The 21,703-nt window shown below is 40.0% G+C and overlaps 5 protein-coding genes, 1 long non-coding RNA gene and 1 pseudogene across 10 annotated transcripts; 6 read left to right on the top strand and 1 right to left on the bottom strand.

Moving 5' to 3' along the window:
• Positions 1 to 685: 685 nt before the first annotated feature.
• On the top strand, positions 686 to 1,630 carry LOC120448534. The gene is made up of 2 exons (XM_039630576.2): positions 686 to 898; positions 1,039 to 1,630. Exons 1-2 carry the CDS (start codon positions 826 to 828, stop codon positions 1,305 to 1,307), a joined length of 342 nt encoding a protein of 113 aa, XP_039486510.1. The 5' UTR covers positions 686 to 825; the 3' UTR covers positions 1,308 to 1,630.
• Positions 1,631 to 2,890: 1,260 nt separating this feature from the next.
• LOC120449416 lies at positions 2,891 to 7,394 on the top strand. Of its 4 annotated transcripts, none has more exons than XM_039631871.1 (3): positions 2,891 to 3,188; positions 3,277 to 3,386; positions 6,841 to 7,394. In XM_039631871.1, the coding sequence occupies exons 1-3, from the start codon at positions 3,096 to 3,098 to the stop codon at positions 6,986 to 6,988; spliced, it is 351 nt and encodes a 116-aa protein (XP_039487805.1). In that variant the 5' UTR covers positions 2,891 to 3,095; the 3' UTR covers positions 6,989 to 7,394. The 4 variants fall into 4 exon arrangements, with proteins under 4 accessions (XP_039487805.1, XP_039487806.1, XP_039487807.1 ...); XM_039631872.1 differs by having other exon boundaries at positions 6,861 to 7,394; XM_039631873.1 differs by having other exon boundaries at positions 6,888 to 7,394.
• Positions 7,395 to 13,803: 6,409 nt separating this feature from the next.
• On the top strand, positions 13,804 to 15,063 carry LOC120449413. Its single transcript, XM_039631870.2, has 3 exons — positions 13,804 to 14,300; positions 14,354 to 14,910; positions 14,977 to 15,063. The coding sequence occupies exons 1-3, from the start codon at positions 13,805 to 13,807 to the stop codon at positions 15,028 to 15,030; spliced, it is 1,107 nt and encodes a 368-aa protein (XP_039487804.1). The 5' UTR covers position 13,804; the 3' UTR covers positions 15,031 to 15,063.
• Positions 15,064 to 16,242: 1,179 nt separating this feature from the next.
• LOC120449415 lies at positions 16,243 to 17,632 on the top strand (annotated as a pseudogene).
• Positions 17,633 to 17,764: 132 nt separating this feature from the next.
• Positions 17,765 to 19,682, top strand: LOC120449412. Of its 2 annotated transcripts, XM_039631869.2 has the most exons (4): positions 17,765 to 18,378; positions 18,941 to 19,068; positions 19,147 to 19,503; positions 19,568 to 19,682. In XM_039631869.2, the coding sequence occupies exons 1-4, from the start codon at positions 17,886 to 17,888 to the stop codon at positions 19,622 to 19,624; spliced, it is 1,035 nt and encodes a 344-aa protein (XP_039487803.2). In that variant the 5' UTR covers positions 17,765 to 17,885; the 3' UTR covers positions 19,625 to 19,682. The 2 variants fall into 2 exon arrangements, with proteins under 2 accessions (XP_039487803.2, XP_039487802.2); XM_039631868.2 differs by having other exon boundaries at positions 17,769 to 18,378; positions 18,941 to 19,503.
• Positions 18,042 to 18,598, bottom strand: LOC120449417. Its single transcript, XR_005616193.2, has 3 exons — positions 18,482 to 18,598; positions 18,262 to 18,396; positions 18,042 to 18,182 (listed from the first exon to the last, which is right to left on the bottom strand). It is a non-coding gene; the product is annotated as an uncharacterized LOC120449417 (long non-coding RNA).
• Positions 19,683 to 19,950: 268 nt separating the features above from the next.
• LOC120448433 lies at positions 19,951 to 21,413 on the top strand. The gene is made up of 3 exons (XM_039630440.2): positions 19,951 to 20,518; positions 20,641 to 21,203; positions 21,257 to 21,413. Exons 1-3 carry the CDS (start codon positions 19,966 to 19,968, stop codon positions 21,317 to 21,319), a joined length of 1,179 nt encoding a protein of 392 aa, XP_039486374.1. The 5' UTR covers positions 19,951 to 19,965; the 3' UTR covers positions 21,320 to 21,413.
• The last annotated feature ends 290 nt before the right edge of the window (positions 21,414 to 21,703 follow it).

Raw genomic sequence — 21,703 nt, forward strand, 5'->3', positions numbered from 1 at the left:
ATTGAAAAATGTGTTTCATGTTTTTCTTCGTAAGCTAAGGAAATAAAATAAATAATTAAAAAAAAAACAAAATAAATATTTGTTGCAAAGTTTATTTATTGTGTGAAATATTTCCACGATTGAAACTTAAATATTATAGAAATAAATAAATGCAAGATTGCATCCACTTCCGTTTGAAGTGGATTTTCACTGCTTTACATGCGTTCCACAAGCAGTACGCTTAACCAGAGCTTCGTGTCAGCGAAGCAGTAAACTGTGCCGCACAAGTAGTTATTCAAGCAGTTCACTGTTAAGTTAATGTAAGTGGGGACTGTAAAATCCAACAGTTAAAAATGAAGCAAATTTAAATAAATACTTTCCCTTAAAATTGCGAAATAGCCAGTTTATTCCCTGAAAAGAAAATGTAAATTATTTCTTTGCACTATATAAAATTATCTTCCCATAGTGATTAATTCTTTGATAATGGCCAGTACAGAGATTTTTCCTTTGTTCTCAGGCAGATTAAATGCGATTATCAGCTCCAGATTCTCAATCGATCGATGCTACAGCGCTCAGCTTTGTTTACTAATAAATCTTGTTCATTCAGGAAAAATTGATAAGTAGACTCGGTGAATACCAGGTAGATAGAGCCAGAGAACAGAGAGGGCGGGAAGAACGGCAATAATCCCGAGTTGAAACGACGATCGAACAGTTTGAGCTCAGACTGCTCGGAGTGAGGACGTCGTCGTCATCGAAAGATAATTTGGAACTGCTGCATCTAGTATAGGAAGCCAGACAACAACAGTATTTGTTTATATTTCCACATAGACCGCATATAAATAAATTATGAAATCAGAGGCGTTGCACAAGTTTCTGGCTTTTTGTTCGCTGCTGATTGCCTGCGCGTGGAGCCAACCATGTAAGTCGACTTTGTAATCTCTGTGCTATTTCAGAGTTGCACATGATTTAATGTTCCTTTAAGTGATTGTTAAAGGTTATCAATCTATCAACAGATTAAGATAAACCAAAATCTTACTTCAAAAAGCCTATATTTTCCAGTGAATCCATCTCAACCACAAGCAACGCATCAACAACTGCCTGCAGTTCAACAACCGGTTATCTTCATCAAACATAATATAGGGACTGGAAATGCCGAAGATTATCACATCACACTACCCTCGAAGGATCTGAAAGCAGGGGAGCCCTGTCTCACGATCACTTGGAAGACCAATCCAGATGGCACTGGTCCCGCTGAACCTCAGATCTACATGGGCGATGGATACTTCGGGATATTAACATCACCACCGCGAGGACAACAACGCCAATAAACAAAAAACCAAATTGAATTTATTTATTAAACTTTTACTGGGCACTTCTATAATGTTAAAACACGAATGTATTGTGGATAAAAAGATTTGAAGTTTGGAGTCCACGAGACCAATCAAAATCCTTGATAATATACAAAAAAGGTATCAGATGACGTGAGTGGGTGCAAAAAGCTGTGAAAAGTATCTTTGGACAGTATTTAATGGTACATTCTTAAAAAATGCGTGTTTAATACCCTTAAAATGTAGACCAATTATTTAAACTTATATGAATAATAATATTATACGTTTTGGAAATTAGTAATACAAACCAGACCACTTAAAAACACGATTCTTTATTTTTTGCATATTGTGCATTAAAAGTTCAGCAATAAATTCCATTTTGGCCAGCCACTCCAGTTTTTATCGCCTATAACTCCCACCGCAACCTACTCTCTGCTGATTTTTTATTTGACAAAATAATTGTACACTGACCCATTGCGCTTCGGGGGAGAAGTTGGATATTTTGCTCGTATTTTGAGGGCCCGGTTTTCGCAATTCGCAACACCCAGTCTGGACTCCGGAATATCGGTTGGTTGTCATGACAACTCTGCGCGTCGAGTTTGAAGCCGAGTTTTTGGGTTTGGAGCAGGGAGTTGCCCAGACAGTAGAATCCCAAACTACAGAACAACTCCCCAAAAACCGAACATAACTCCCTTTGCGATGCCCAAACTCCAACTGTCTGTGTCTGCAAGTGACAGAGATGGAGCGACTGGGATGGAGTGCAAGTGGAGAGGCAGCAGGACTCCACTCAGAGTCCTGGCAGAGAGAGAGATAGGAAAATAGAGAGAGAGAGATAGAGAGATAGAGAGAGAGAGAGTCATCCTGGCTGGATGACTCCAATTTGCAGGACTGCACTTTTCGGGACGACTGCAAAAAATTTCGCTTTTTTCCATGCCCAGACTTTCGCTGCAGTTTTCATTTCAGAGCGCAACTCGAGAAGCAACATCAAAACCAACAACAACAACAAGAGCATGGCGCAGATACCGAAAAAAGTGTGGCGTGGGAGTGTGTTAGTAATGCTAATTGACTTACATTCCTTCGGGGTCCACGGGTGGTATGATGAATATTCGAAAACGGCACTTACTATTCAACCACCTACAAGGTATCACACAAAACGCAATGTTCCAGGCACTACAAAGATACGCTTGATAACTTCTTTGTTCTCAATATTATTTTGAGATAGCCATCTAATTTTAATGCTGTGTCTATATTTGTATTATATTTCTGATCTACGAATCGTTGTTTGTTCATGATGAACACTTTATGCATATATTTTTAATACCGCAATAAAAGAAAACGTTTTCTAATAAGAAGAATTTTACAATTTATTTTCATTTGAAGAAACTAATCAAACTAAGTTAGTCTAGTTTAACATTTTGGACTAAACAATGTAATTAATATAGGCAAATACTATAGTATGCAATTATATGTATCATATGTTTTTAAAATAAGAGTTTTTGAATACCCCATCTTAAAAAAATTCACTACAGTGTCTATAGACATCGATATCGATGAGCTCTTATCAAATGTCAGAATAATAATGAAGAAAATCAAACGTCTTGCTCGTAAATAAAAATCAAAATTCTTAAGATTATTAAAAATGTATCACCTTTCGGGGAAATCAGAGTGATTGCGAAATCACCGTGAAGTCAACTCAATGCAAATTAAATAGATTTTATACATAATGTTGATACTCATCGCTGCTGCCTGCTTTTACCTAATCTTTGGATTTCTCATTTTATATTTAATATGCCTTCTTATAGTAATATGCTTGTCTATTTTCTACGGCTTCGATCCGATGAACAGCTATTAAATTTTGTATGGAAAAGCAACATGTTTGAGGTGAGTAAAACTTTATTCAAATGAAGCAACGAACTTTATAAAATGAGCCATTTAACCCCTTCCAACATTTGACATTGCCCTGTTCCAGATTGCGAAAATCAGAAAAATCATAAGGCGCGGCAAGTCAAGTGCGTTTATAGCAGTATCCTTAATTTCCCGTTTTGCCGGCAACAACCCCAAAAAACTCTCAGAAAGGAGGTAAGTCCCACGATAAACCCCCCAAACAAAAGTTGACAAAAACTTTTGTGCATTACCTTTGTCTACATTTTGGTCAGTTCGCTGGGAGACGTGGGGATTTCGGGGGTGTTTAAGGACCGTGGCTCAGACAACCGGCAATAGATTGTGTGTTTGTTGTGGGGTTGTTGCTAATATGAATATGTTTGCTGTTATTTTATTCATTTTATTCAACGCTACACTGCACTCGACGGTGACCCCTCTTTTCATTTCGCAACCTCGTCCACCTCCGTCTGTCTGGGAACTCGGAACTCGGCTGGATCGTGGCCAGGATAGTGTTGTTTCCCCGCCCATTTTGCTCAATTTTTAATCAGCCTTTTGGCCCGTGGCTTCCTCGATTTGATTGAATGGAATAAAATATTCGAGCTTCACTCTCGCTCCACATTTTTCGCTCTTCCTGTTTGCCAATGTTCTAGAAAATTTAGAAAGTTCCATTGCGGCTGCATCCACCCCTAGAGCGCCGTCTCCACCCCTCACCCCCCATCAGGACTCCACACCAAACCACCCCACCACCCACTACCCCCATTTTGAACCACCCCTTCATCCCCGCGCTCCCATCAAACAGTCTGCACTGCGTCACGTTCGCCGCATGCTGTCTGCCATTTTGGCTTTTCCTGCAGGAAGCTTGCATATTTCACGTTCGCCATGTTGTTTTTTCCTCGCTGTGTCAGTGTGTGTGTGCAGTGCGTTGCTGTGTGTATGTGTGTGGTGTGTGTGTGTATGTGTGTGTGTGCAGTGTCTGTGTGAGCTGGTGCCCCAACTCTTCACTTTTATCGATTGAATTGTGTCTCCGGCTGTGAAATGCAGGTCATTGATCTGTTCGTGCCAGCTAAAAACGACGAAATGCTTTTTCGGTTTTTTCGCCGTCTCTCTCTCTATCTCTTCTTTCTCTCTCTCTCTCTCTTTATGTCCTTTTTCTTTTCCCCACATTTACTTTTTTTGAAGAAGTGTGGAGCTGGACAGGACAGCAGCTGTGGACTGCAATTAATCGTCTGGAGTTTTTATTTTTGCAGTTTTAAGGAAATTCAGCCAACGAACTGTGCTCTAAGTTTTTAGTAAGCAGCATTTAAAGAATAACTAATTTTAATTTATGAATATTATTTTATGTAATCAAATTAATTAAATTTCAAATAATTTTAGATTACGAGTTTATAATGTGACTTTCAGCACAAAAGTAGGCAGCAAATAATTTTGAGCACCAGATGGCGCTGCTGGTCTATAAAATTAGAGGACCTTCAGGAATTTTCTTTAGAGCTAGAAAATCAGTACAGGGCAGATCCACAGTCGATTGTATTCGACTCACACCAACGTGAGGACTGTGAATTATATTTCCTTTTCCAAGCTTTGGGGTAGTGGAGCATCAGCAGAAACTGGAGTTGTGCTCGGAGTACGAGGTCTGTGATTGGAGTGGAAAATCAGAGCCAGACTGCCAGCAGAAATATGTCCAACGAAGGGGCAAACTGTACCGAGACTTTGGCAGCACAGAGGCCAGACAGTGGCAGAAAGGGAAATCTACTACGACTTATGGCACCAGGATGTGTATTTTCGGCACTGGAGCTTTCCGCCTCCGGTTTTTGGGGGTTAAATAAAAAGTACTTGTCCGGCTGGCGGTTCAATGACCAACAACCAGCCGACCGGCGACGATGCTATCTGAGCAAAGTATATTGCCATCGGCCATCCAGTGCTCCTTTGCACATTTACTAATGGGGCTTGCTTCACTCACCTATCGCTGGGAAAACAAAAAGTAAGTACGCGTAATGTGCAGAACGAGTTGCAAGGTCGACGAACGTTGAGTGCGGCTTCCAATCGCAGTTCTAAGTTCCAAGTTCCCGGCTCTGTGAGCCAAACACGTTTTTCGCCAGCGCATAATTTGTGGGTAAGTTTTCAATCATCGCATTGGTTTCCCTTCTTCTTTTGCTCCACCAATCAGTTTGGAATGCAATGTTAACTTTCACATCAGACTAATTGGCAGAACTCGGGCCTTGGCCATTGTTTGGTCACTCTGTGTCCCAGTACGTCACCCAATTTTTCGGTGGTGTAATCTATCAGCTCGGATCCATCAGGGACATGTGTTCAAGGGCGTCATCCACATTTGATGGACGCGAAGCTTGGTTTATGCTGGAATTTCTAGTACTCTTGGGCGATATTAAATCGCTGTATAGCAATAGGTATAGTACATGTTGTATAGAGAAGAGTGAATGGAACCATGAAGTAAATATTCGTAATAGTGTACTATTGACTTGGTTTAGATCGAAGCAAACTTCCGATCTCATATAAAGAGGCAAAAATAGTAAAACTGCATTTTCACATTTCATTGCCACTTCTATGCACTTTCTTGTCTCCAAATCTTACCCATCATTTGAATCCAAGATAGTGCATCTCGGAAACTCCGCGGTAATTGCAATTGCACAGCACCAGTGAATCGCAACCAAACGGAGAACTTTGAGCGCAGGCGTCGTCACTAGAGAAAAGCAGAGATTTTGATATGTGGCCATTGCGAGAGAGTTACCGTAGAGTTCTCTCTGGCTGGGAATCTTCTCCCCTTCAACTCCCAGAGCCAGGAGCCTATCGCTCGGGCTAATGGCCTCTCCAGTCGCTAGCCGAGGCCATAGTCGTCGGAGTCGTGCCTCTAGCTTTTGTTGCATTCCACAGCGCCGAGGTGGTTCCACTCCGCTCCTCCGATTCTCCTGTTCTCCAGCTCCAGCTCCCTAGTTCTGCGATTCTCTGGTTCTCGGGTTCCCCTCCCACACTCTCACCCAGTTTCAGTTGAGTTCAGGTCGGGTCTGCTGGCATTGACACTGACACTGCGCCTGGATGGCATTGGCCATGGCATTCTGGGTGCTTCTCGCAGCGGCTTCCTGCACCGTCACCTTGGAGCCCCTTCTCCGATACGCCCTACGCTGCTCCCCCGATCCGAACTGGTCTGGCATTCATCAGCCTCGTTTGGAGGAGGGGTTTGGAGGTACCTAGCACTCGGTGCACAGAGTACTGGGGAGCCTAGGAAGTTGCTGTGGCCTGGGAATATTGTTTATATATTCAAATGTTTATATTCATAGTATTTAACCTTGTTTCGAAACAAACAACTCACTATTTACATATTTATATCCATAGTATTTGAACTTGATTTAAAAGTAATTAACACGAAATCTAATGAATTAACACAATATTAATTAAACTGTTATTATCTGGTCTAATTATATATATAACAACAGCTAACTATAATCACACATATTAAAAATATTAATAATTTATTTTATAATACCTTCATCATTTTATGGGCTATTACTGCAGGTACTCTCAGAATAATTGATTTTAAATTGTTATTGGTTTGTGCATAAAATTGCCTATAGGCCCAAGGCATCCAATGAACTGTTGGCCTGCATGAAAATCCATTTCTGATTACGTTATGCATTGACAGGCTTCTATTGTGTGACCAAGACCCATTCGTGGCCTTTCTGTTTGCAGACCAAAACCATCAGAATGCCCAGCTCCATGATGCCCATGATGACCATGATGCCCATGATGATGATTACGCTGCACTCGCTGAGCTTGAGCTGGATTTTTAATTGGCCTAGTCCATTGAGTGCTCCATTTGCCGGCTTCCCATCTGTGTACTCATCAGTTATCTGCTGGCCAAGGTGGCAGTGGGGTGGATTGCAGGACCAGATGCCCAACGATAATGGACAGCTGAGTTTTGCACTCGGATAGCAGTAACTGTGAAAACAAGTTTGAATTGCAAATGAGTGAATTGCGAATGAACTGGGCATTTTCCAATTGCTATTTGAAGAACTAAATGGGCCTTACGCAGCAAAGGCAATGTGGATGGATATCTTGGCGAGCAAACCTGCTGAATCGATGAATTTACATTGTGCACTTTATAATGGAGAAAGGAATGCACGTTTTTTGGAAAGAAAATAGAGGTTTTATATCTTCATTGAGAGTAAATTTAAATAAAACGTGATATAAATAAGATTGCCTTTGGCTTTGGTTGTATTCAGTTGTATAGTTTGAGTAAGGAGTCACTTTGTAATCCAAAACTATAACAAGTTGATAAATAATAAATAATGTATTTATTTTAAGTACTTAACACATATATGTATGTAGATCATAGAATATATATGTTAAATGCTTTCAAATGACACTCATCCACATGTAAACAGTGTGCCTATTGGCGAAGTATTTGTTTATTTGCACTTAGTATAACATTATGTTTAAATTGTTGTTGTTATGCTAACTAGTTTTCCCCAAATCGAATAGGCGACTTAAACATGCAGTATTCACCCCACTTTTAACATGCGCACTGTGCTTAATTTATCATCGAGTAATCCCATCGCCAAGCAAACCATGTGACACTTTGACTAACTTACTCATCAGTTGCAATAAAAATAAAAGCGACACCATAATTAAAATGAAAATCAACGAAAAGCGAAAACTTTTTGCCATACATACGCCTTGTGCTCTCCCATATACATATACGGAGATATATATAAAAACAAGCGCACATGGACAAATTTTAATCCTCGCAGACAGAACAATAACAGACTAACCTATTGTAAAGTGGGGGAAACATAAAGCTCAACGGCAAATATGTGTGTTTACACAAATATATGTAGGTGTGTGTATAGCACATCCCTTTTGGCCATGTGTCTGTGTGCTTATGCACTTGTATGCACTTGCGACAAATTTTCCAAAATGGCGTCGACAATGACTAACCGTCCGACGTCAACTCCCCCCTTCTCCATTACCCATTACCCATTTTTCCACCCACAACGAAATGTGGGGGTGTTCTTTTTGTCTGCCTGCGAAACTCCAGAGCTCCAGAGCTGCAGAACTCCAGAACTGCAGAACTCCAGGTCAATGATACCAAAAGTTAAACACCCAGCCAGCCCACGAAGTCCGTGCCAAGCCCCCCTGCCCTGCCCCCCGACTGCGTCGCACTTGAGCAATTTTCACAAAAAAAAAAAAAGAAAAGTACAAAAAATAAAAAATGAAAATAAACACAACAAACTGCAGAAAAAACGAGGCAAGACTCGGTTGAAAGAGGAGAAGGAAAACAAAAAGCGACGGGCCGCGCCCTGGGGCCAAAGGAGTGGGAAAAGTGGAGCGGGCGGGTGGCGTGGAGTGGAGTGCATTCGACGTCAGTGTCAAGTTTACGCTAGGTTCACCACCCTCAGCCCCCAAACTCCGAACTCAGCCCCCATCACCCCACCAGTCGCCCTTTTCCACACACAACTCCATTTTCAATGGCAGCACAAAAGCACTTTTATCTTTTGTACGTTTAATTTGTGCAGTGGAAAGCGAGCAGGAAAAGCGGCAGTTCGCATTGTGAGGTTGGTGGCTGCACTGCAAAAATATGCTAGCTAGTTCAAGAACTTTAAAATCAGAACTACTAATTTTCTGTTTATGTAAGATAACACCAAAATGTAAGTACATATTTATTGTATTAAAAAATACATATTTCGCTCTATAATTAATGTTGTATTTAGCTAAATGCAATGGGCTTGTTACATTATGGTGCATAATCCATATAATCCCTAACTAAATAAAATAATAATCTAATATATCTCTTGATCACTTTTTTTCCTGTGCTTTTAGGGTGGAGAAAAAGCGAACGCGTCACCTAGCGGCTAGAGCACGAAGCTGCCGCCACCCCCTCCCCCCGCTCACAACCAGCTAAACAATCCGCAACCATCTGCACTCATGCATCATTCGTTGCGCCTTCCTCTCTCTCTATCGCTAGCTCTCTCTCTATCTGCAACTGCTGTTCCTGTCTGTGTGTGCACACATATGCAAGTATATCCATGTCCGTATGTGTATTGGTGTGTGTGCATTGGAGCAGCGGCAGCGGCAGCAACAACAACCACGACAACTTGAACAACGCGGTGAAGGTCATTGCTACCAAAATTGTGTCTCCCTTTTGTCCTACTCTACTCTCGACTCGATTCGCTTCGTCTCACACGCACACTCGCCCAGCAGCGCACGCACACAGAGGCGCACGCTCACACAGACAGGAAAAGCCCCGTATCCGTGTGAGCTATCCATCCATCCTAGTGGTATACTCCACATCCCGACATACAACTCGAACGGGGGGAGTTGGGAGCTCGGCTCTGGAAATTGAGACAGCGCTGGAAAGAGACGGCAATGGGAAAGGGAGAGAGAAAGGGATCTGGAGAACTGCAGTGCTTGTTTGGGGGGTTTTTCTTTTTCCTTTTCTTTTTCTTTTTCGCTTGGCTGTTTTGTTTTCTATGTGTACGCTTTTCGCCAGTCTTCCCCTTTCGTCAGCCTTTTGATAAGGCATGGCTGAGGAAGTTGCCAGATGGGAAAAATCCATTTATCTTTATAAGATCATTAAGTCAAAAGCAAATTGTATTGCAATGTAAGTAATTTAACAAAAACATATACGTTTTTGGTATTATCAGAGAGTGTCCGAGATTTACCTATTACTTAGTAATGAAATATAAACTATTAAACTTACCAAAGGATTTGCCAATTGCGTCTTATGCTACACTACATAAAAAAACGTAGCATACTTATCAAACACACTGTTTTATACATTTTTTAATTACCATTTCCATCCACACAAGAATGTGCTAGCTTTAAATCAGGATTTCCACTTTGTTATGTATTATATCCTCTAAAATGTGGTGCTTTTAGACTAGAATATCAACAGTGTGGCAGCCCTGCAACGACACTTGGCTTTGGCGATTACAAAATCGCAACAGTGCCTCCTGCTCCGCAACTGAAAACTTGTTCGTTGCCCCTTCCCTTATCCCTCTGTCCTCTCTTTCGCACCAACATCCGTCTCGCTCTGGCCGCAAACTGTGTCTGTGTCACTCAACCCACTAAACTAGCGCACAATGCGAATTGCGAAATGCGAAAAGCGACGATGACGACGAAGCTAGGCAACGGCGATGTTATTCAGTTCCCCCAGTTCTTCGTATACTCTTTCAAAAGGTGTTTTAGTTTGGACAATCAGTTCAAAAAAGGCGAAGTGTTAATCAATTATTCTTTAATTTGGGATTATCAAATGTAAATGTCCAAAACACTTAATCTATCGACCTCATTTTTTACAAATTATGAAATATTAAAATGTAAATATTGGCTATCTCTGGACTCGCATATTCTATGGGAATCCCTGTCACTCTTTCTTTCCATGCGGAAACTTAAATTGAATAGTATTATTTTGAAAAATAATTGAATAATTTTAGTTTAAATTTGAGCGCCAGATCGCATAAAGCGAAAATATTTAATAAAATTTTTATGAATATCAACTTATATGTGCTTGAGGATCTACGGAGAATGGAGATTTTGCATTATATGATATAACTATAACTATTTGCTGCGGATTCAAGTTACTAACAATAATGGAGAGCGGCATTGAAAAGACTTATTTGTGAAAAATGATTTTGTTAATACAATGTTAAAAAAAAACCGACAAAAAATGTATACGACTGTGTAGTTCTAAAACACTTTAAGAGGTATTGAATGAAATGTATACTAATTGATTAGTATACAGTGTACCATCTGTCTTTAATAAACACTTAAATCTCGGCGAGTTTTTATACCTGTCAATGAATTTCAGGGTATTTCTAGATTCGGTCTCCAAGGTGCCAATGCAGTTTTCTCTTTCGCCCGCCGCGGCAGACAGTTCCCTCCAATTTCGCCTTCCTTCTCTCTCTCTCTCTCGTTTTCTCTGTCTCTCTTGGGCACTGTGCTCCATTCACGTGCTGCACACTTTTCGCGTGTGAGCCTCCCAACGCCTGCGATCCCCCATCGCCCCAAACGCCTTAAACGCCCCACGCCCATCGCTCTTTCTGTTTCTCGCTTGGCTCTCAACGGAAGTTGGAGTGCGCCAGTGTGTGTGTGTGTGAGTGCTGGGTTCAATGTCTGGTGGTTGACCTACCCATACCCCTAGGTTTTTCCAGGATTCTCGCTTCTCGGCTCCTGCTGCACTCCGCTACCTCATCCTTCATCCTTGCTCCTTCTGGGTCCCTTTCGCGCTTTTGACTCATCCGAACGGCTTGTGCCGCCCCAGCTTGGGTATTAGAAAGTGCCGCACCCAGAAACAAGGGAAAAAAATAAAGTAAAAAAAAATATATCCCACACTTCCGTCCGTTCTGTGTGACAAGTGAAAACTAGAAAATTCTGCTGCTCACCACCGCTCACTAAAGTAAAAGTTGTCTTATCAATGCGGCGGGACTTTCAGCAGTTGGTGTTGCTTCGGTGGCGACAGCTCATTTGGCGTCATTGCGCCGAGACGAGGGAAACATAAAGATGTTAGCCGGATATTGCATAGTTTTATTGCATCAACTGCTCTGGAAGTGACCAAGGGCATGGTTAATATCGTCAAATTTTTATCCATACTAATTTGTTTAACTCATGAGCTCTGATAATGGAGCTGCACTAATGAATGCACTTCTATTGCATTGGTTGCGACTTCCGAATTTCACATTTTCATTTAGATTCACATCTAGACTTGCAATTTATATGTATATACAATTTTTGGATATTTTTTTCAATTGCATTGAGGCGTTGCGGAGTATTCCTTCTACCTTTTGCTGGTGGAAAACCTTCAGTTGATCTTCGTATGCCATTAACTGGTTTTCCACTTGCCGCAGATTCAAGGCTAACTCCGTTGGGTCATTGCCATTGCGAGTTTTCTGGAAAACCCAGTGCTGGAAAAACTAGTTGCATTCACCTGGGCGCACAATAGTTGTTAGACAGATTATCCAAGAAGAAGCAGAAGAACCTGCTGGGCGGGTTTGGGTTTTCTTCATCCCGACTTCGTCGCAGGGAAAGTTCTGGAGGGAGAGTGTGCGCTAATGCCGGAGAAATGGAGAAAGTTGCAAGTGGCAAAAGACACTTCAGCCAGCCCATTGTGCAACTACTCGCACTTCCACTCCACTGCCACAGTCGAAAGTAGGTGAGGTGAGTCACAGTTGCAAGTGGCAAGTATGCAAGTTACAACCCCTATTACTTACTGCAATTCCCAAAAACACAAAAGTGGGTGGTTCGAATGAAAAATTATCATGCTGTAGAACCAGCTAACAGGACTGTCAAAAAACATAAAAAACGGTTGCTTTTCTTGTTTTGTGCCCAATTTTTTTGGGGAATGTGTTTTTCAAAGGATCTTTTCGTTCCCTTCAATAAATGTTAACTTTTATTTAAGTATCATGCGTAAGTTTTAGCTTATTTATTTTACTTATGTAACATTTATTCTTTTATATTAAACTTGTTAATCGCAAAACGAGCTTTACAAATGGGCATTCTATTTAAAATGCACCCCGAATTTTCGAGCTGAAAACCCAAGTTCTATCCCCAGAAAGAGCTTTCAACCCTTTTTCTCGTGAATTTTTACGCCGTTCCCCCGTTCTTTCGATGGTTTATTGACCTCCATGCTGCACTGCATTGCGTCAGCGGCTCATCTGGTAGCCTCTTATCACGCAACTGCCATCAAAAGTGACAGCCATAGCCCTACACTGCGAAAAAAGTGTACACATATAAATATACACAACGTGTGATATGTTAAAGCCCAAGCATTTCAACGAAGTAATAAGTTTAATTAAAAACGCTTTAATTATGATGTTGCAACATTGCATGCTAGCAAAAGTTTTCGGTGCGGAAGGAGGGCACAGGCAGTTGAAAGCAGAGGTGTCACCAAGGGTTGGTGCATTACCACAGAGTAATTACTGTAGTCTATATCGTTTGGCAGAATAAGCTTGATGTTTTGTCCAAGTAAGTGGGCAACCGCAGTGGGACATCATATTGTTATATCAAACGGACCTCAATAGGAGCTACTTACCATAAAGGATAATAAAGGATACAAAGGATCTCTTCTGTTATTAAGAGCGAATTGTAAGAATCGTAAGAAGTCACAGTACGTCGTATTGAAACATAATTTGCAGATTAATTTATCTACCCCAGTTACCAATCTATTACAAATATGATTCATAGTAAGTCGTTCCGTTTTTGTATATATTATTATTGGGCAGTGAACCAGAAGTGGGACAATCTTTCGTTTATTTACGCTCATATTTCAAAGAGCCGTCTTTCGCGAAAAAAGCTTTTTTTACATCAGCGTGCACTGCACTCTCCAAGTAAAAGAGCAGTGAAAAAAAGCGAAAGAAAGCTCTGAATAAATCTGTAAATAATACAAACCATTAGCTCTTACAACAAATAAGAAACGATACATGGAAAATCATTATCATAATTAATCCTTTTAGGACAGGTTGTTAGATTGCACGTGCTGAGACTGCAAAGCTTTCACGGATGCTCTCTTTCTCTCTCCGATTTCACTTATACCGTTGCATTCTGCTCACTTCTCAGTGAGAGCACTGGCTCAGTTCTCAGTTTGCGTTTTGCTCTGGGGGCAGAAGCTCGTAATGGATTTCGAACGCAGCATAACCGACATGCCATTCGAAATTCTCGATCTGATATTCGAAAAACTGAGTTTTTTAAAATATAAAGTTTACCTAGCTCAGGCGCACGAGAAGCTTGCAAAAGCTTTCGCCTTTCACTGCCGCCACAAATTTAGGAGTCTTACGCTCGACGGACGGCTATCTCTAGATTTGTGGGAGTTTCTTATACGGGAATGTGGCGCTACGATTGAAGAATTTATCTACGGGGGATGTGGTAGATTGGAGAAGTGTGTTGCACTGACGGCGGTGGCAAAGCATTGTCCCAATTTGAAATCGGTACGCATACTGTTATATCGGTGTGATCGGGAAATCTTGCCCGTTTTCCTGGAAAATGTAAAAAGCTTGCTGATATCGCTTAAAATAAACCAACAAGATCACTTTCCGGCTACCTTCCTTAGTGCGGTGAGTGAAATGACGCAACTAAAGGAATTTTCCTTTAGGGGATATATGCACGAAAATGGTGAGTATTTCAAATTAATTTAATATTCAACTTTATTTGGGACTTGTTCTCAGTGCACCACTTGGATAAATTGATTGCCCTGGAGAGGTTGAGCCTCGAAGATATTAAACATTACAGTAAAACTCCTGTGGACTTAATGCGAATTTGTGCATCACTAAAGAAACTGCGCCATTTAACTTTAATTAGGCTGCAAATATTGCCCTATGATGAGCCTTGTTCAACATTTTGGTCCGACTTGGAACACCTGTGCTTCAATTATTGCGAATTCTCCTTCGAATTGCCAGACTGCCCAAAGCTCAAATACTTAAGTATTGAATACCCAAACTGTGACATCGAAGGCTATGTCCTGAAGTTCATTCTTAAGAATGGAAAAAATCTCACAGAACTGCACGAAAGGTGCTTTCCGCCGATCGATGGCAATGGGTTTCTGGACCTGCTTCGCGGCTGCCCGAAACTGCGATGTCTATATACTCCAATGGAGTTTATAAAACTCTACGCGGCCTATGTGTCTGCTATGGTGGAAATTCTAAAGGAAAATGGAGCAACGCCGGAGGACCCTTTAGAACTCGTTGTATGCAGGCGAATAAAGTGGAAGTGGTTTCGACGACTGGTAAGTGCAAGAACGCAATAAGTTATGTGGTGTAAACCAAAGTACATACAAATCGTATATTTGCAGCACCTTCGCACTCCCGATGCTGACTTGATTGATTTGTATGAGGGTACAGAGTAAAATCATACAAATGTACATATAGGGTGTTTTTTTAGAGGTATAGAACTTTAAATTGCAATAAAACAACGATGGATTATTCGATTGACATGAATTTTATTGACATGAAAGATAATCTTGTGCATTACATTTTAATATGATTTCTGGCATATGACCGCCACGCTGGCTCGGATGTAGTCCAATCTGACGTCCAATTTGCAATGACTTTTCCAATATTTGCCGTATATCGCAATAACACGGCGAATGTTGTCTTCAAATGGTTTAGCGTTTGGCTTATCCGCATAGACCAATGACTTTACATAGCCCACAAAAGTAGTCTAGCGGTGTAAATCACAAGATCTTGGAGCTTATGAAAAATCGGGAACAACAGCAATCTCGTTTTGGCCATTCGACGAATCTACGCTTGCTTGATGATCGTTTGGTTTCAATTCTTGCACGAGTTGGATTTGTAAGCACGCATGACGAATTGCCAAACCAAACTGAGAATAAATCACTTGACAGCTGTTAAATCGTCGCCATCTTGAACAGTAATGCCAACTTAAAGTTCTATACCTCTAAAAAAAACACCCGTTACATACATATACATATGTAAAACACAATACTTCTAAATAAAAAACAAAAATCAATCCATTTTTTTATTATTCATTTTAGTGGATACAACACTGCAATAAATCCGTTTAAGAGCTAGTAAACCTTATGATTGTTCCATTGGAAATTAATATATAAAAATATATAAATTTTTTGGCTTATAGCGATTATAATAAAATAATTTCTTTAACAAATTGAGGAAATCTAGCCAGTAGATGGTATGTTCAGCGAACTCTAATCAAAAGGATTTTAATTTCCTTACACGGAAATGCATTTCTCTCTGAGTAGCGATTGCATTCTTAAGGAAAAAGTTTGTTGTTAGGAGTCATAGCCAATTCGTGGAAGTTATCAATCTAATATTCAGTAATCTTCTATATCAAAATTAAATTGTGTAGAATTGAAATTAGTATGAAGAAATGCAAAGTGAATATCCGATGATTGATGCCTATGCATGCATGGGCAGTAATAGTAATGTATTTCACTGACATGTAGTAAGCAGAATAAGTGCAAAAGCTTTTCATACGCTCCTCTCTTCGTTTGCGAATGCATCTTTCTTTTTATCAAATGCACTTAGCCAGGAGTTCTCAGTTCTCAGTTCGCATTTCGCTCTCGTCGGAAAAGCTTGTGATGTAGAATCCAATGATCGATTTGAAGGTCGAAGTGCTTGATCTGATAAATCTTACTTATTTGGTATATAAACTGCAGCTTGCTCAGTTTCACGAAAAGCTCACAAAAGCTTTTGTCTATCACAGCCGAAATTAGTTCCGGAGTTATAGGCTTTTCGCAAGCTCGTTGTCAGAAGAATCGTTGCTGTTGCAGTACAATCAAGGACTTAGCTTTCGAAGGAAATGGTAGATTTTGGAACGATGCTCTAGTCGAGGCGATTGGCAAACACTGCACCAATCCCAAATCTGTCAAAGTAGTTCGATTCAATAGGCCCAGGACAAAATGTGTACTTTACTTGTGAAATGGAACAAATTATTATTATCGGTTTCACTTAAACAAAGATAGATGTAATAGTGAAAGGTTGAAGGATTAATTGACGAGAACGGTAAGTTTTTTAAAGCAAGATATATTAGTTTTAAAATTGTAATCCTTGCATGATTTAACATAATTTTTAAGTGGCTTTAAGCTCTCCAGAGCTTAACTTAAATGGTTATTTTTAGAAATTTTTTGAAGTTTATAAACGAAAATCTCATCTTTACATACGACGTTTAGTCAAAAGGTAACGCCAAAAAGAATATGTACAAAATGGTCAATTTCAAAAAGCCTAATTTCTTAAGGTTTTTCTTTCAGTTTACAAAATTCAGAAATTGGTCGCCCTGGAGAAATCGAATATCAAACAGCAATACCACGTAGACAAGCCAGATCTCCACATACTCAAAATCTGTTCATCACTAAAAATCTTCGAGAATTATCTATAACTAATCTTTATATAATGTCATGTGAAGAGGAACATTCAAAAGTGTGGGCCGGCTTGGAAACCTTAAGAATAATTAGAGCCACATTACCTATCGTGTTACCAGACTGTCCAAATCTAAAAGATCTGTCTATTTATTACCTGCAAATTTCCAATGAAGACTACTGTCTACAATTAATTCTTCAAAATGGAAAAAAAAAACTTGACAATTTATGTGAAAAATGCCGTCCACCGATCGATGCCAACGGTTTTCTAAAAGTGCTTAGGAGCAGTCCCAATTTACCTTTTCACTTTTCACTCCTATGGAATACATTAAACTTTATTCGGGCTACTACTACTACTACTACTATTTTGGAAATTTTAAGGCAAAATAAAGTGACGCGGGAAGACCCATTTGATCTGGTTATATGTAGACGAACTAAATGGAAATGGTTTCGACGACTGGTAAGTGCAATAATGTATGTATGTCATAAAATTTCGGTTTTTTTTTTACCTTCAGCACCGTCAAACACCAGATGCTGAACTGATAAGGCTGACGAAGAGATATAAAGATTATAAATTTCGTCAATATTATACTTAAGACTTGCAACTTAATATATGCGTAAATTTTACGGAAACGACAATGTATATCTATCAACTAATTACAAAAAAAACCGAAAATAAATACTCATAGTTGCCAAGTACAACCTTACAAATTTTGCACAGTTTGTTCGAATATACGGTTAGTTCCTTAGTTCCCTCTCCTTTCCCATTTCTCAATCGAAGGTCTGTGAAATTCCCATTCCCATTCCCATCAGTTTTGCTTCAGTCTTTCGTTTGGCCTTCGCTGTCGAGGGCATGGGTGCCTGCGATGAGAAATCCACGGACTATAACCGATTTGCCACTCGAAGTGCTCGATATAATATTTAGTAACCTACGAAATCTGAGGGACAAGCTTCGACTGGCGCAGGTGGATGAGTATCTGGGAAAAGCGTTTTCCTATCACAGCCGCAGTGATTTCAAGAAGTTCTCCCCAAAAATACATTTTCCGGTGCGGCTTTATCGCGTTCTATTGGCGAACTGTGGCCCGTCGATTGTGGAATTTAGCTGTGGATCAGACACCTGGAGCGATCTGTTGGCCAAATCGATTGCGAAGCACTGTCCCAACCTGGAATCGGTGAACATTAGTGCTTCATTAAGAAACAGTCACAGCCTGCAATTTTTCCTGCTGAACTTGGCAAACTCACTAATTTCGGTTGAACTGAAGCTCAACGACAGTTGCCAATCGCCGAGGATCCTTAATGCCGTGGCGGAGCTGAAGCACTTGAAAAAGTTCTTGTATGAAGGATACATAGACCGAGGAGGTACGTCATTTCACACGGCTTTAATGGGTTAATGGAGTATAGAAGAAAATATAATACGATAAGCGGTTGTTTATATTCAAGCTCGGTCGATATCAAACGGTACATATTTATCCGTTTAAGCTACAAAACAACTATCAGGTTTCTGAGCTGTAGCTTAATGTTTGTCTTTTTGTTTTGACTCCCGTCCGGATTATTTTACATTGTAAGTAAAAATGTTTTGCTGTTTTCATGTTTTTTCGATCTTATATAGTATATATATTCCTAACTAGGATTTCAAGACTACTCCGATCTATTCAGGCTCATCCATTTGTACATATGTTCGTTTAAACTACAAGAACTTAGGCTGTTTAAAATTGTTAAAAACCTTAGGACACATGGTAGGAAAAGTAGCTTTACTAAGTAGAGGGTATAAAATAGTCGAACTGCATTTCTCTCTCTCTCTCTCTATGTTGTTGGCGTGCAAGCTGTCTTATTTAAAGCAGAAATAAATAGTCAAACATTAATGATAAATATTAAATTATTTTCTTTATATTAATTGCTTACATTTTAATACTTTCGTTAGTTAATCAGCTGTGCAAACTGGTTGATCTGGAGGAGTTGCAACTTGTTTATCAAGGCAGAGGATACAGATGTAGAGCAGTCAATCTTCTTCAAATTTGCGGAAATATGACAAATCTCCGGTGTTTGACTGTGAGCAATATATGTATATCTCAGCCAGAAAGTTTCCATCCCATGATATGGCCAAACTTAAAAGACTTGAAAATGCAGAATTGTGAAATCTCCACAGCGATGCCCGATTGTCCGAAGCTGAAAACCTTATATATTAAATTCTGCAAGTGCAGAATCAAGGGATACGTCAGCAGTTTCATACTGAAGAACGGCAGGAATATCGAGGAGATCGATGAAAGCTGTGAACCGGCACCATTCGATGGGCGGAGTTTTCTTGAAGTCATTCGAAGCTGTCCCAAATTGCAAGTATTGTCCACTCAAATGGGTGGTATCAAAATCTACCAAGCCTTTGTCACCTCCATAGTGGACATTCTCAAGGAGTCAGTATCAACGCGGAAGGAACCCTTCGAACTGATATTGTACTGCCGAGATAAACTTAGATGGTTTCGACGATTTGTGAGTGGATTCTACCATATGCCTACTTCACACACAGTTTTCGTTCTTCATTTCTGTCTTTCAGTTGCAACGGACTTCTAATCCTGAAGTGATTCACACACTTTACCTGTACAAGTTTTAGAGACTCGCCAATTGTATAATAGAAAACTAAATAAATCTTAATCTATTTTAATCTTAAATAACCTGTATAGAACGATGTACCATTCGTAAAACTTAGTTTTAATTTGTTCTTTAATTAAAGCAAACTAAAACTGAATAATAATAATTGCTTGTATCTATTGTCATTAAGTAGCATCATTAGAGATAATAATTTATTCAAATTACATTAAACATATAATGGTTATAAGTAAATTCGAAACTTAAACTCATTGGATGGAATGTCACTTAATGGAGAGCTGGAGAGTGGAGAGTTCTCTCAGTAAGCTTTGCTTTCTCCCTCTCAATTGCATTTGCAGCTAGTCGATGCTCTGCTGCTGTTTTCAGTTCGCATTTCGCTCTCGGGCGAAAAGCTTTGCGATGGAAAACCAGCGGACGATATCCGATTTGCCGTTCGAGCTCCTCGATCTGATATTCGAGAAGCTAGAGAGCATTGTGGATAAACTGCAACTGGCACAGGTGAATGAAAAGCTGGGAGAAGCGTTTGCCTTCCACAGTCGCAGTGCCTACAAAAAGCTCCAATCTTTTTTCGGACAAACGCCCGAAATGTGGGTGGTTATTGTGAGCTTATGTGGATCGACTGTTGAGGAATTTTCCAGCAGAAAAAACTGGGACCTCCCATGGAGTGATATCGTGGCCAAGTCGATTGAGCAGCATTGTCCCAATTTGAAGTCGGTGAGAATTGATGTTTGCGCTGAGAATTGTGACAGCGTGCAGTCCTTCTTGCTGAAAATGAGTAAACTTTTGGTATCAGCTGAACTTACTATGCTCACGGACAACACAGAAAAGATTTTTGATGCGATCGCAGAAATGACCAATATGACAAGATTAATATGCAGGGGAAATATTAACAAAGATGGTAAATATATTAGTGATAACCAAACTTTAATACAAACATAAAATCAAAATGTTCAATACTTTTCTTTATATAAACTCAACTTCACATTTAGCACTCAAGTAATTAAATCGCTTTTTATTTAGTGTATCAGATTCAAAAGCTTTTAGCTTTGCAGGAGCTAGTGCTCGAACATAATAAGTTCTATTATCCCGATTCACATTTGAATGTTCTGGAGATTTGTGCACCACTCACAAGCCTTCGCTCCTTGACAGTGCAGAACATAACTATAAGGCCCTCAGAGCAGCCACATTCGATGATTTGGCCGGAGCTGGAGTTTCTTAAAATTTGCAACTGCGAAATTTATACGGAATGGCCCGAGTGTCCAAAGCTGAAAACTTTAGGGATGATTAAATCCAACTGCCACATTGAAGGCCTTCTGTTACGGTTTATTCTGCAGAACGGAGTGAATATTAAGCAGCTGAATGAAAGTTGCCATCCGCCTCCATTTGATGGAGACAACTTTCTCCAAGTACTTCGATCATGTCCAAAGTTACGTGTCTTTCTTACACCAATGACGGATATTAGCATTCACCAAGCTTTTGTGTCCTCCATTGTTGAAGTTCTCAAGGATAAAGGCTTCAAGCAGGAGGATCCTTTTAATCTTATTGTTTATGCTCGTGACAAGTTGAAATGGATTCGCCGATTAGTAAGTGGAAATAAATGAGAAATAATCGGACTTTATTATTCAAATTTTTTCAGATTCCACGGACCTCTAATCCCGAGTTGATAGCTCTAGACTATCTGTATGATTTTTTCCCCTGAACTTCGCTTTCCAAGGCCATATGCTACAAATAAATTGTCCAAAAATTATGAACACTGAGCAAATGTTAGTGTTAGGATACTAAAAAAAAATATATGTACATTTTTCAAGAAAATCATGAGGGGTTTTGTCTTTTGTATTTAGGATAGGTATATTATTGTGGGTATGTCAAACATTTATTATTATTATTTGTGTGGCATCTGAGTTAAAATATCTGCCCTCGAAACAAGTTAAGCAATATGACTAATGCCCCAGCGAATCCGAAAACCACACGAACTTTGAACTTGTAACCCATACCCATCCATTCGCATACTGTCCTTTCCATCCAGGAGTGCGTGTCAGGTGCAATGGTCGGTGTCCCGAGGAGGTTCAACAACATTGGCCGC

The sequence above is a fragment of the Drosophila santomea genome, chromosome 3L (genome assembly GCF_016746245.2).
Source record: "Drosophila santomea strain STO CAGO 1482 chromosome 3L, Prin_Dsan_1.1, whole genome shotgun sequence".
Classification (NCBI taxonomy): domain Eukaryota; kingdom Metazoa; phylum Arthropoda; class Insecta; order Diptera; family Drosophilidae; genus Drosophila; species Drosophila santomea.

What these genes read in the sequence shown, in the direction of transcription:
- LOC120449416 (XM_039631871.1), top strand. Translation starts at nt 3,096, where the DNA reads ATGCCTTCTTATAGTAATATGCTTGTCTATTTTCTACGGCTTCGATCC. An exon ending in GGAAAAGCAACATGTTTGAG is followed by an intron (nt 3,189 to 3,276) that starts GTGAGTAAAACT and finishes GCCCTGTTCCAG; the next exon opens with ATTGCGAAAATCAGAAAAAT. An exon ending in AAAAAACTCTCAGAAAGGAG is followed by an intron (nt 3,387 to 6,840) that starts GTAAGTCCCACG and finishes ATGCATTGACAG; the next exon opens with GCTTCTATTGTGTGACCAAG.
- LOC120448534 (XM_039630576.2), top strand. Translation starts at nt 826, where the DNA reads ATGAAATCAGAGGCGTTGCACAAGTTTCTGGCTTTTTGTTCGCTGCTG. An exon ending in CTGCGCGTGGAGCCAACCAT is followed by an intron (nt 899 to 1,038) that starts GTAAGTCGACTT and finishes TATATTTTCCAG; the next exon opens with TGAATCCATCTCAACCACAA.
- LOC120449412 (XM_039631868.2), top strand. Translation starts at nt 17,886, where the DNA reads ATGAGAAATCCACGGACTATAACCGATTTGCCACTCGAAGTGCTCGAT. An exon ending in AGGATACATAGACCGAGGAG is followed by an intron (nt 18,379 to 18,940) that starts GTACGTCATTTC and finishes TACTTTCGTTAG; the next exon opens with TTAATCAGCTGTGCAAACTG. An exon ending in TTAGATGGTTTCGACGATTT is followed by an intron (nt 19,504 to 19,567) that starts GTGAGTGGATTC and finishes TCTGTCTTTCAG; the next exon opens with TTGCAACGGACTTCTAATCC.
- LOC120448433 (XM_039630440.2), top strand. Translation starts at nt 19,966, where the DNA reads ATGCTCTGCTGCTGTTTTCAGTTCGCATTTCGCTCTCGGGCGAAAAGC. An exon ending in GGGAAATATTAACAAAGATG is followed by an intron (nt 20,519 to 20,640) that starts GTAAATATATTA and finishes CTTTTTATTTAG; the next exon opens with TGTATCAGATTCAAAAGCTT. An exon ending in TGAAATGGATTCGCCGATTA is followed by an intron (nt 21,204 to 21,256) that starts GTAAGTGGAAAT and finishes AAATTTTTTCAG; the next exon opens with ATTCCACGGACCTCTAATCC.
- LOC120449413 (XM_039631870.2), top strand. Translation starts at nt 13,805, where the DNA reads ATGGATTTCGAACGCAGCATAACCGACATGCCATTCGAAATTCTCGAT. An exon ending in GGGATATATGCACGAAAATG is followed by an intron (nt 14,301 to 14,353) that starts GTGAGTATTTCA and finishes ACTTGTTCTCAG; the next exon opens with TGCACCACTTGGATAAATTG. An exon ending in GGAAGTGGTTTCGACGACTG is followed by an intron (nt 14,911 to 14,976) that starts GTAAGTGCAAGA and finishes GTATATTTGCAG; the next exon opens with CACCTTCGCACTCCCGATGC.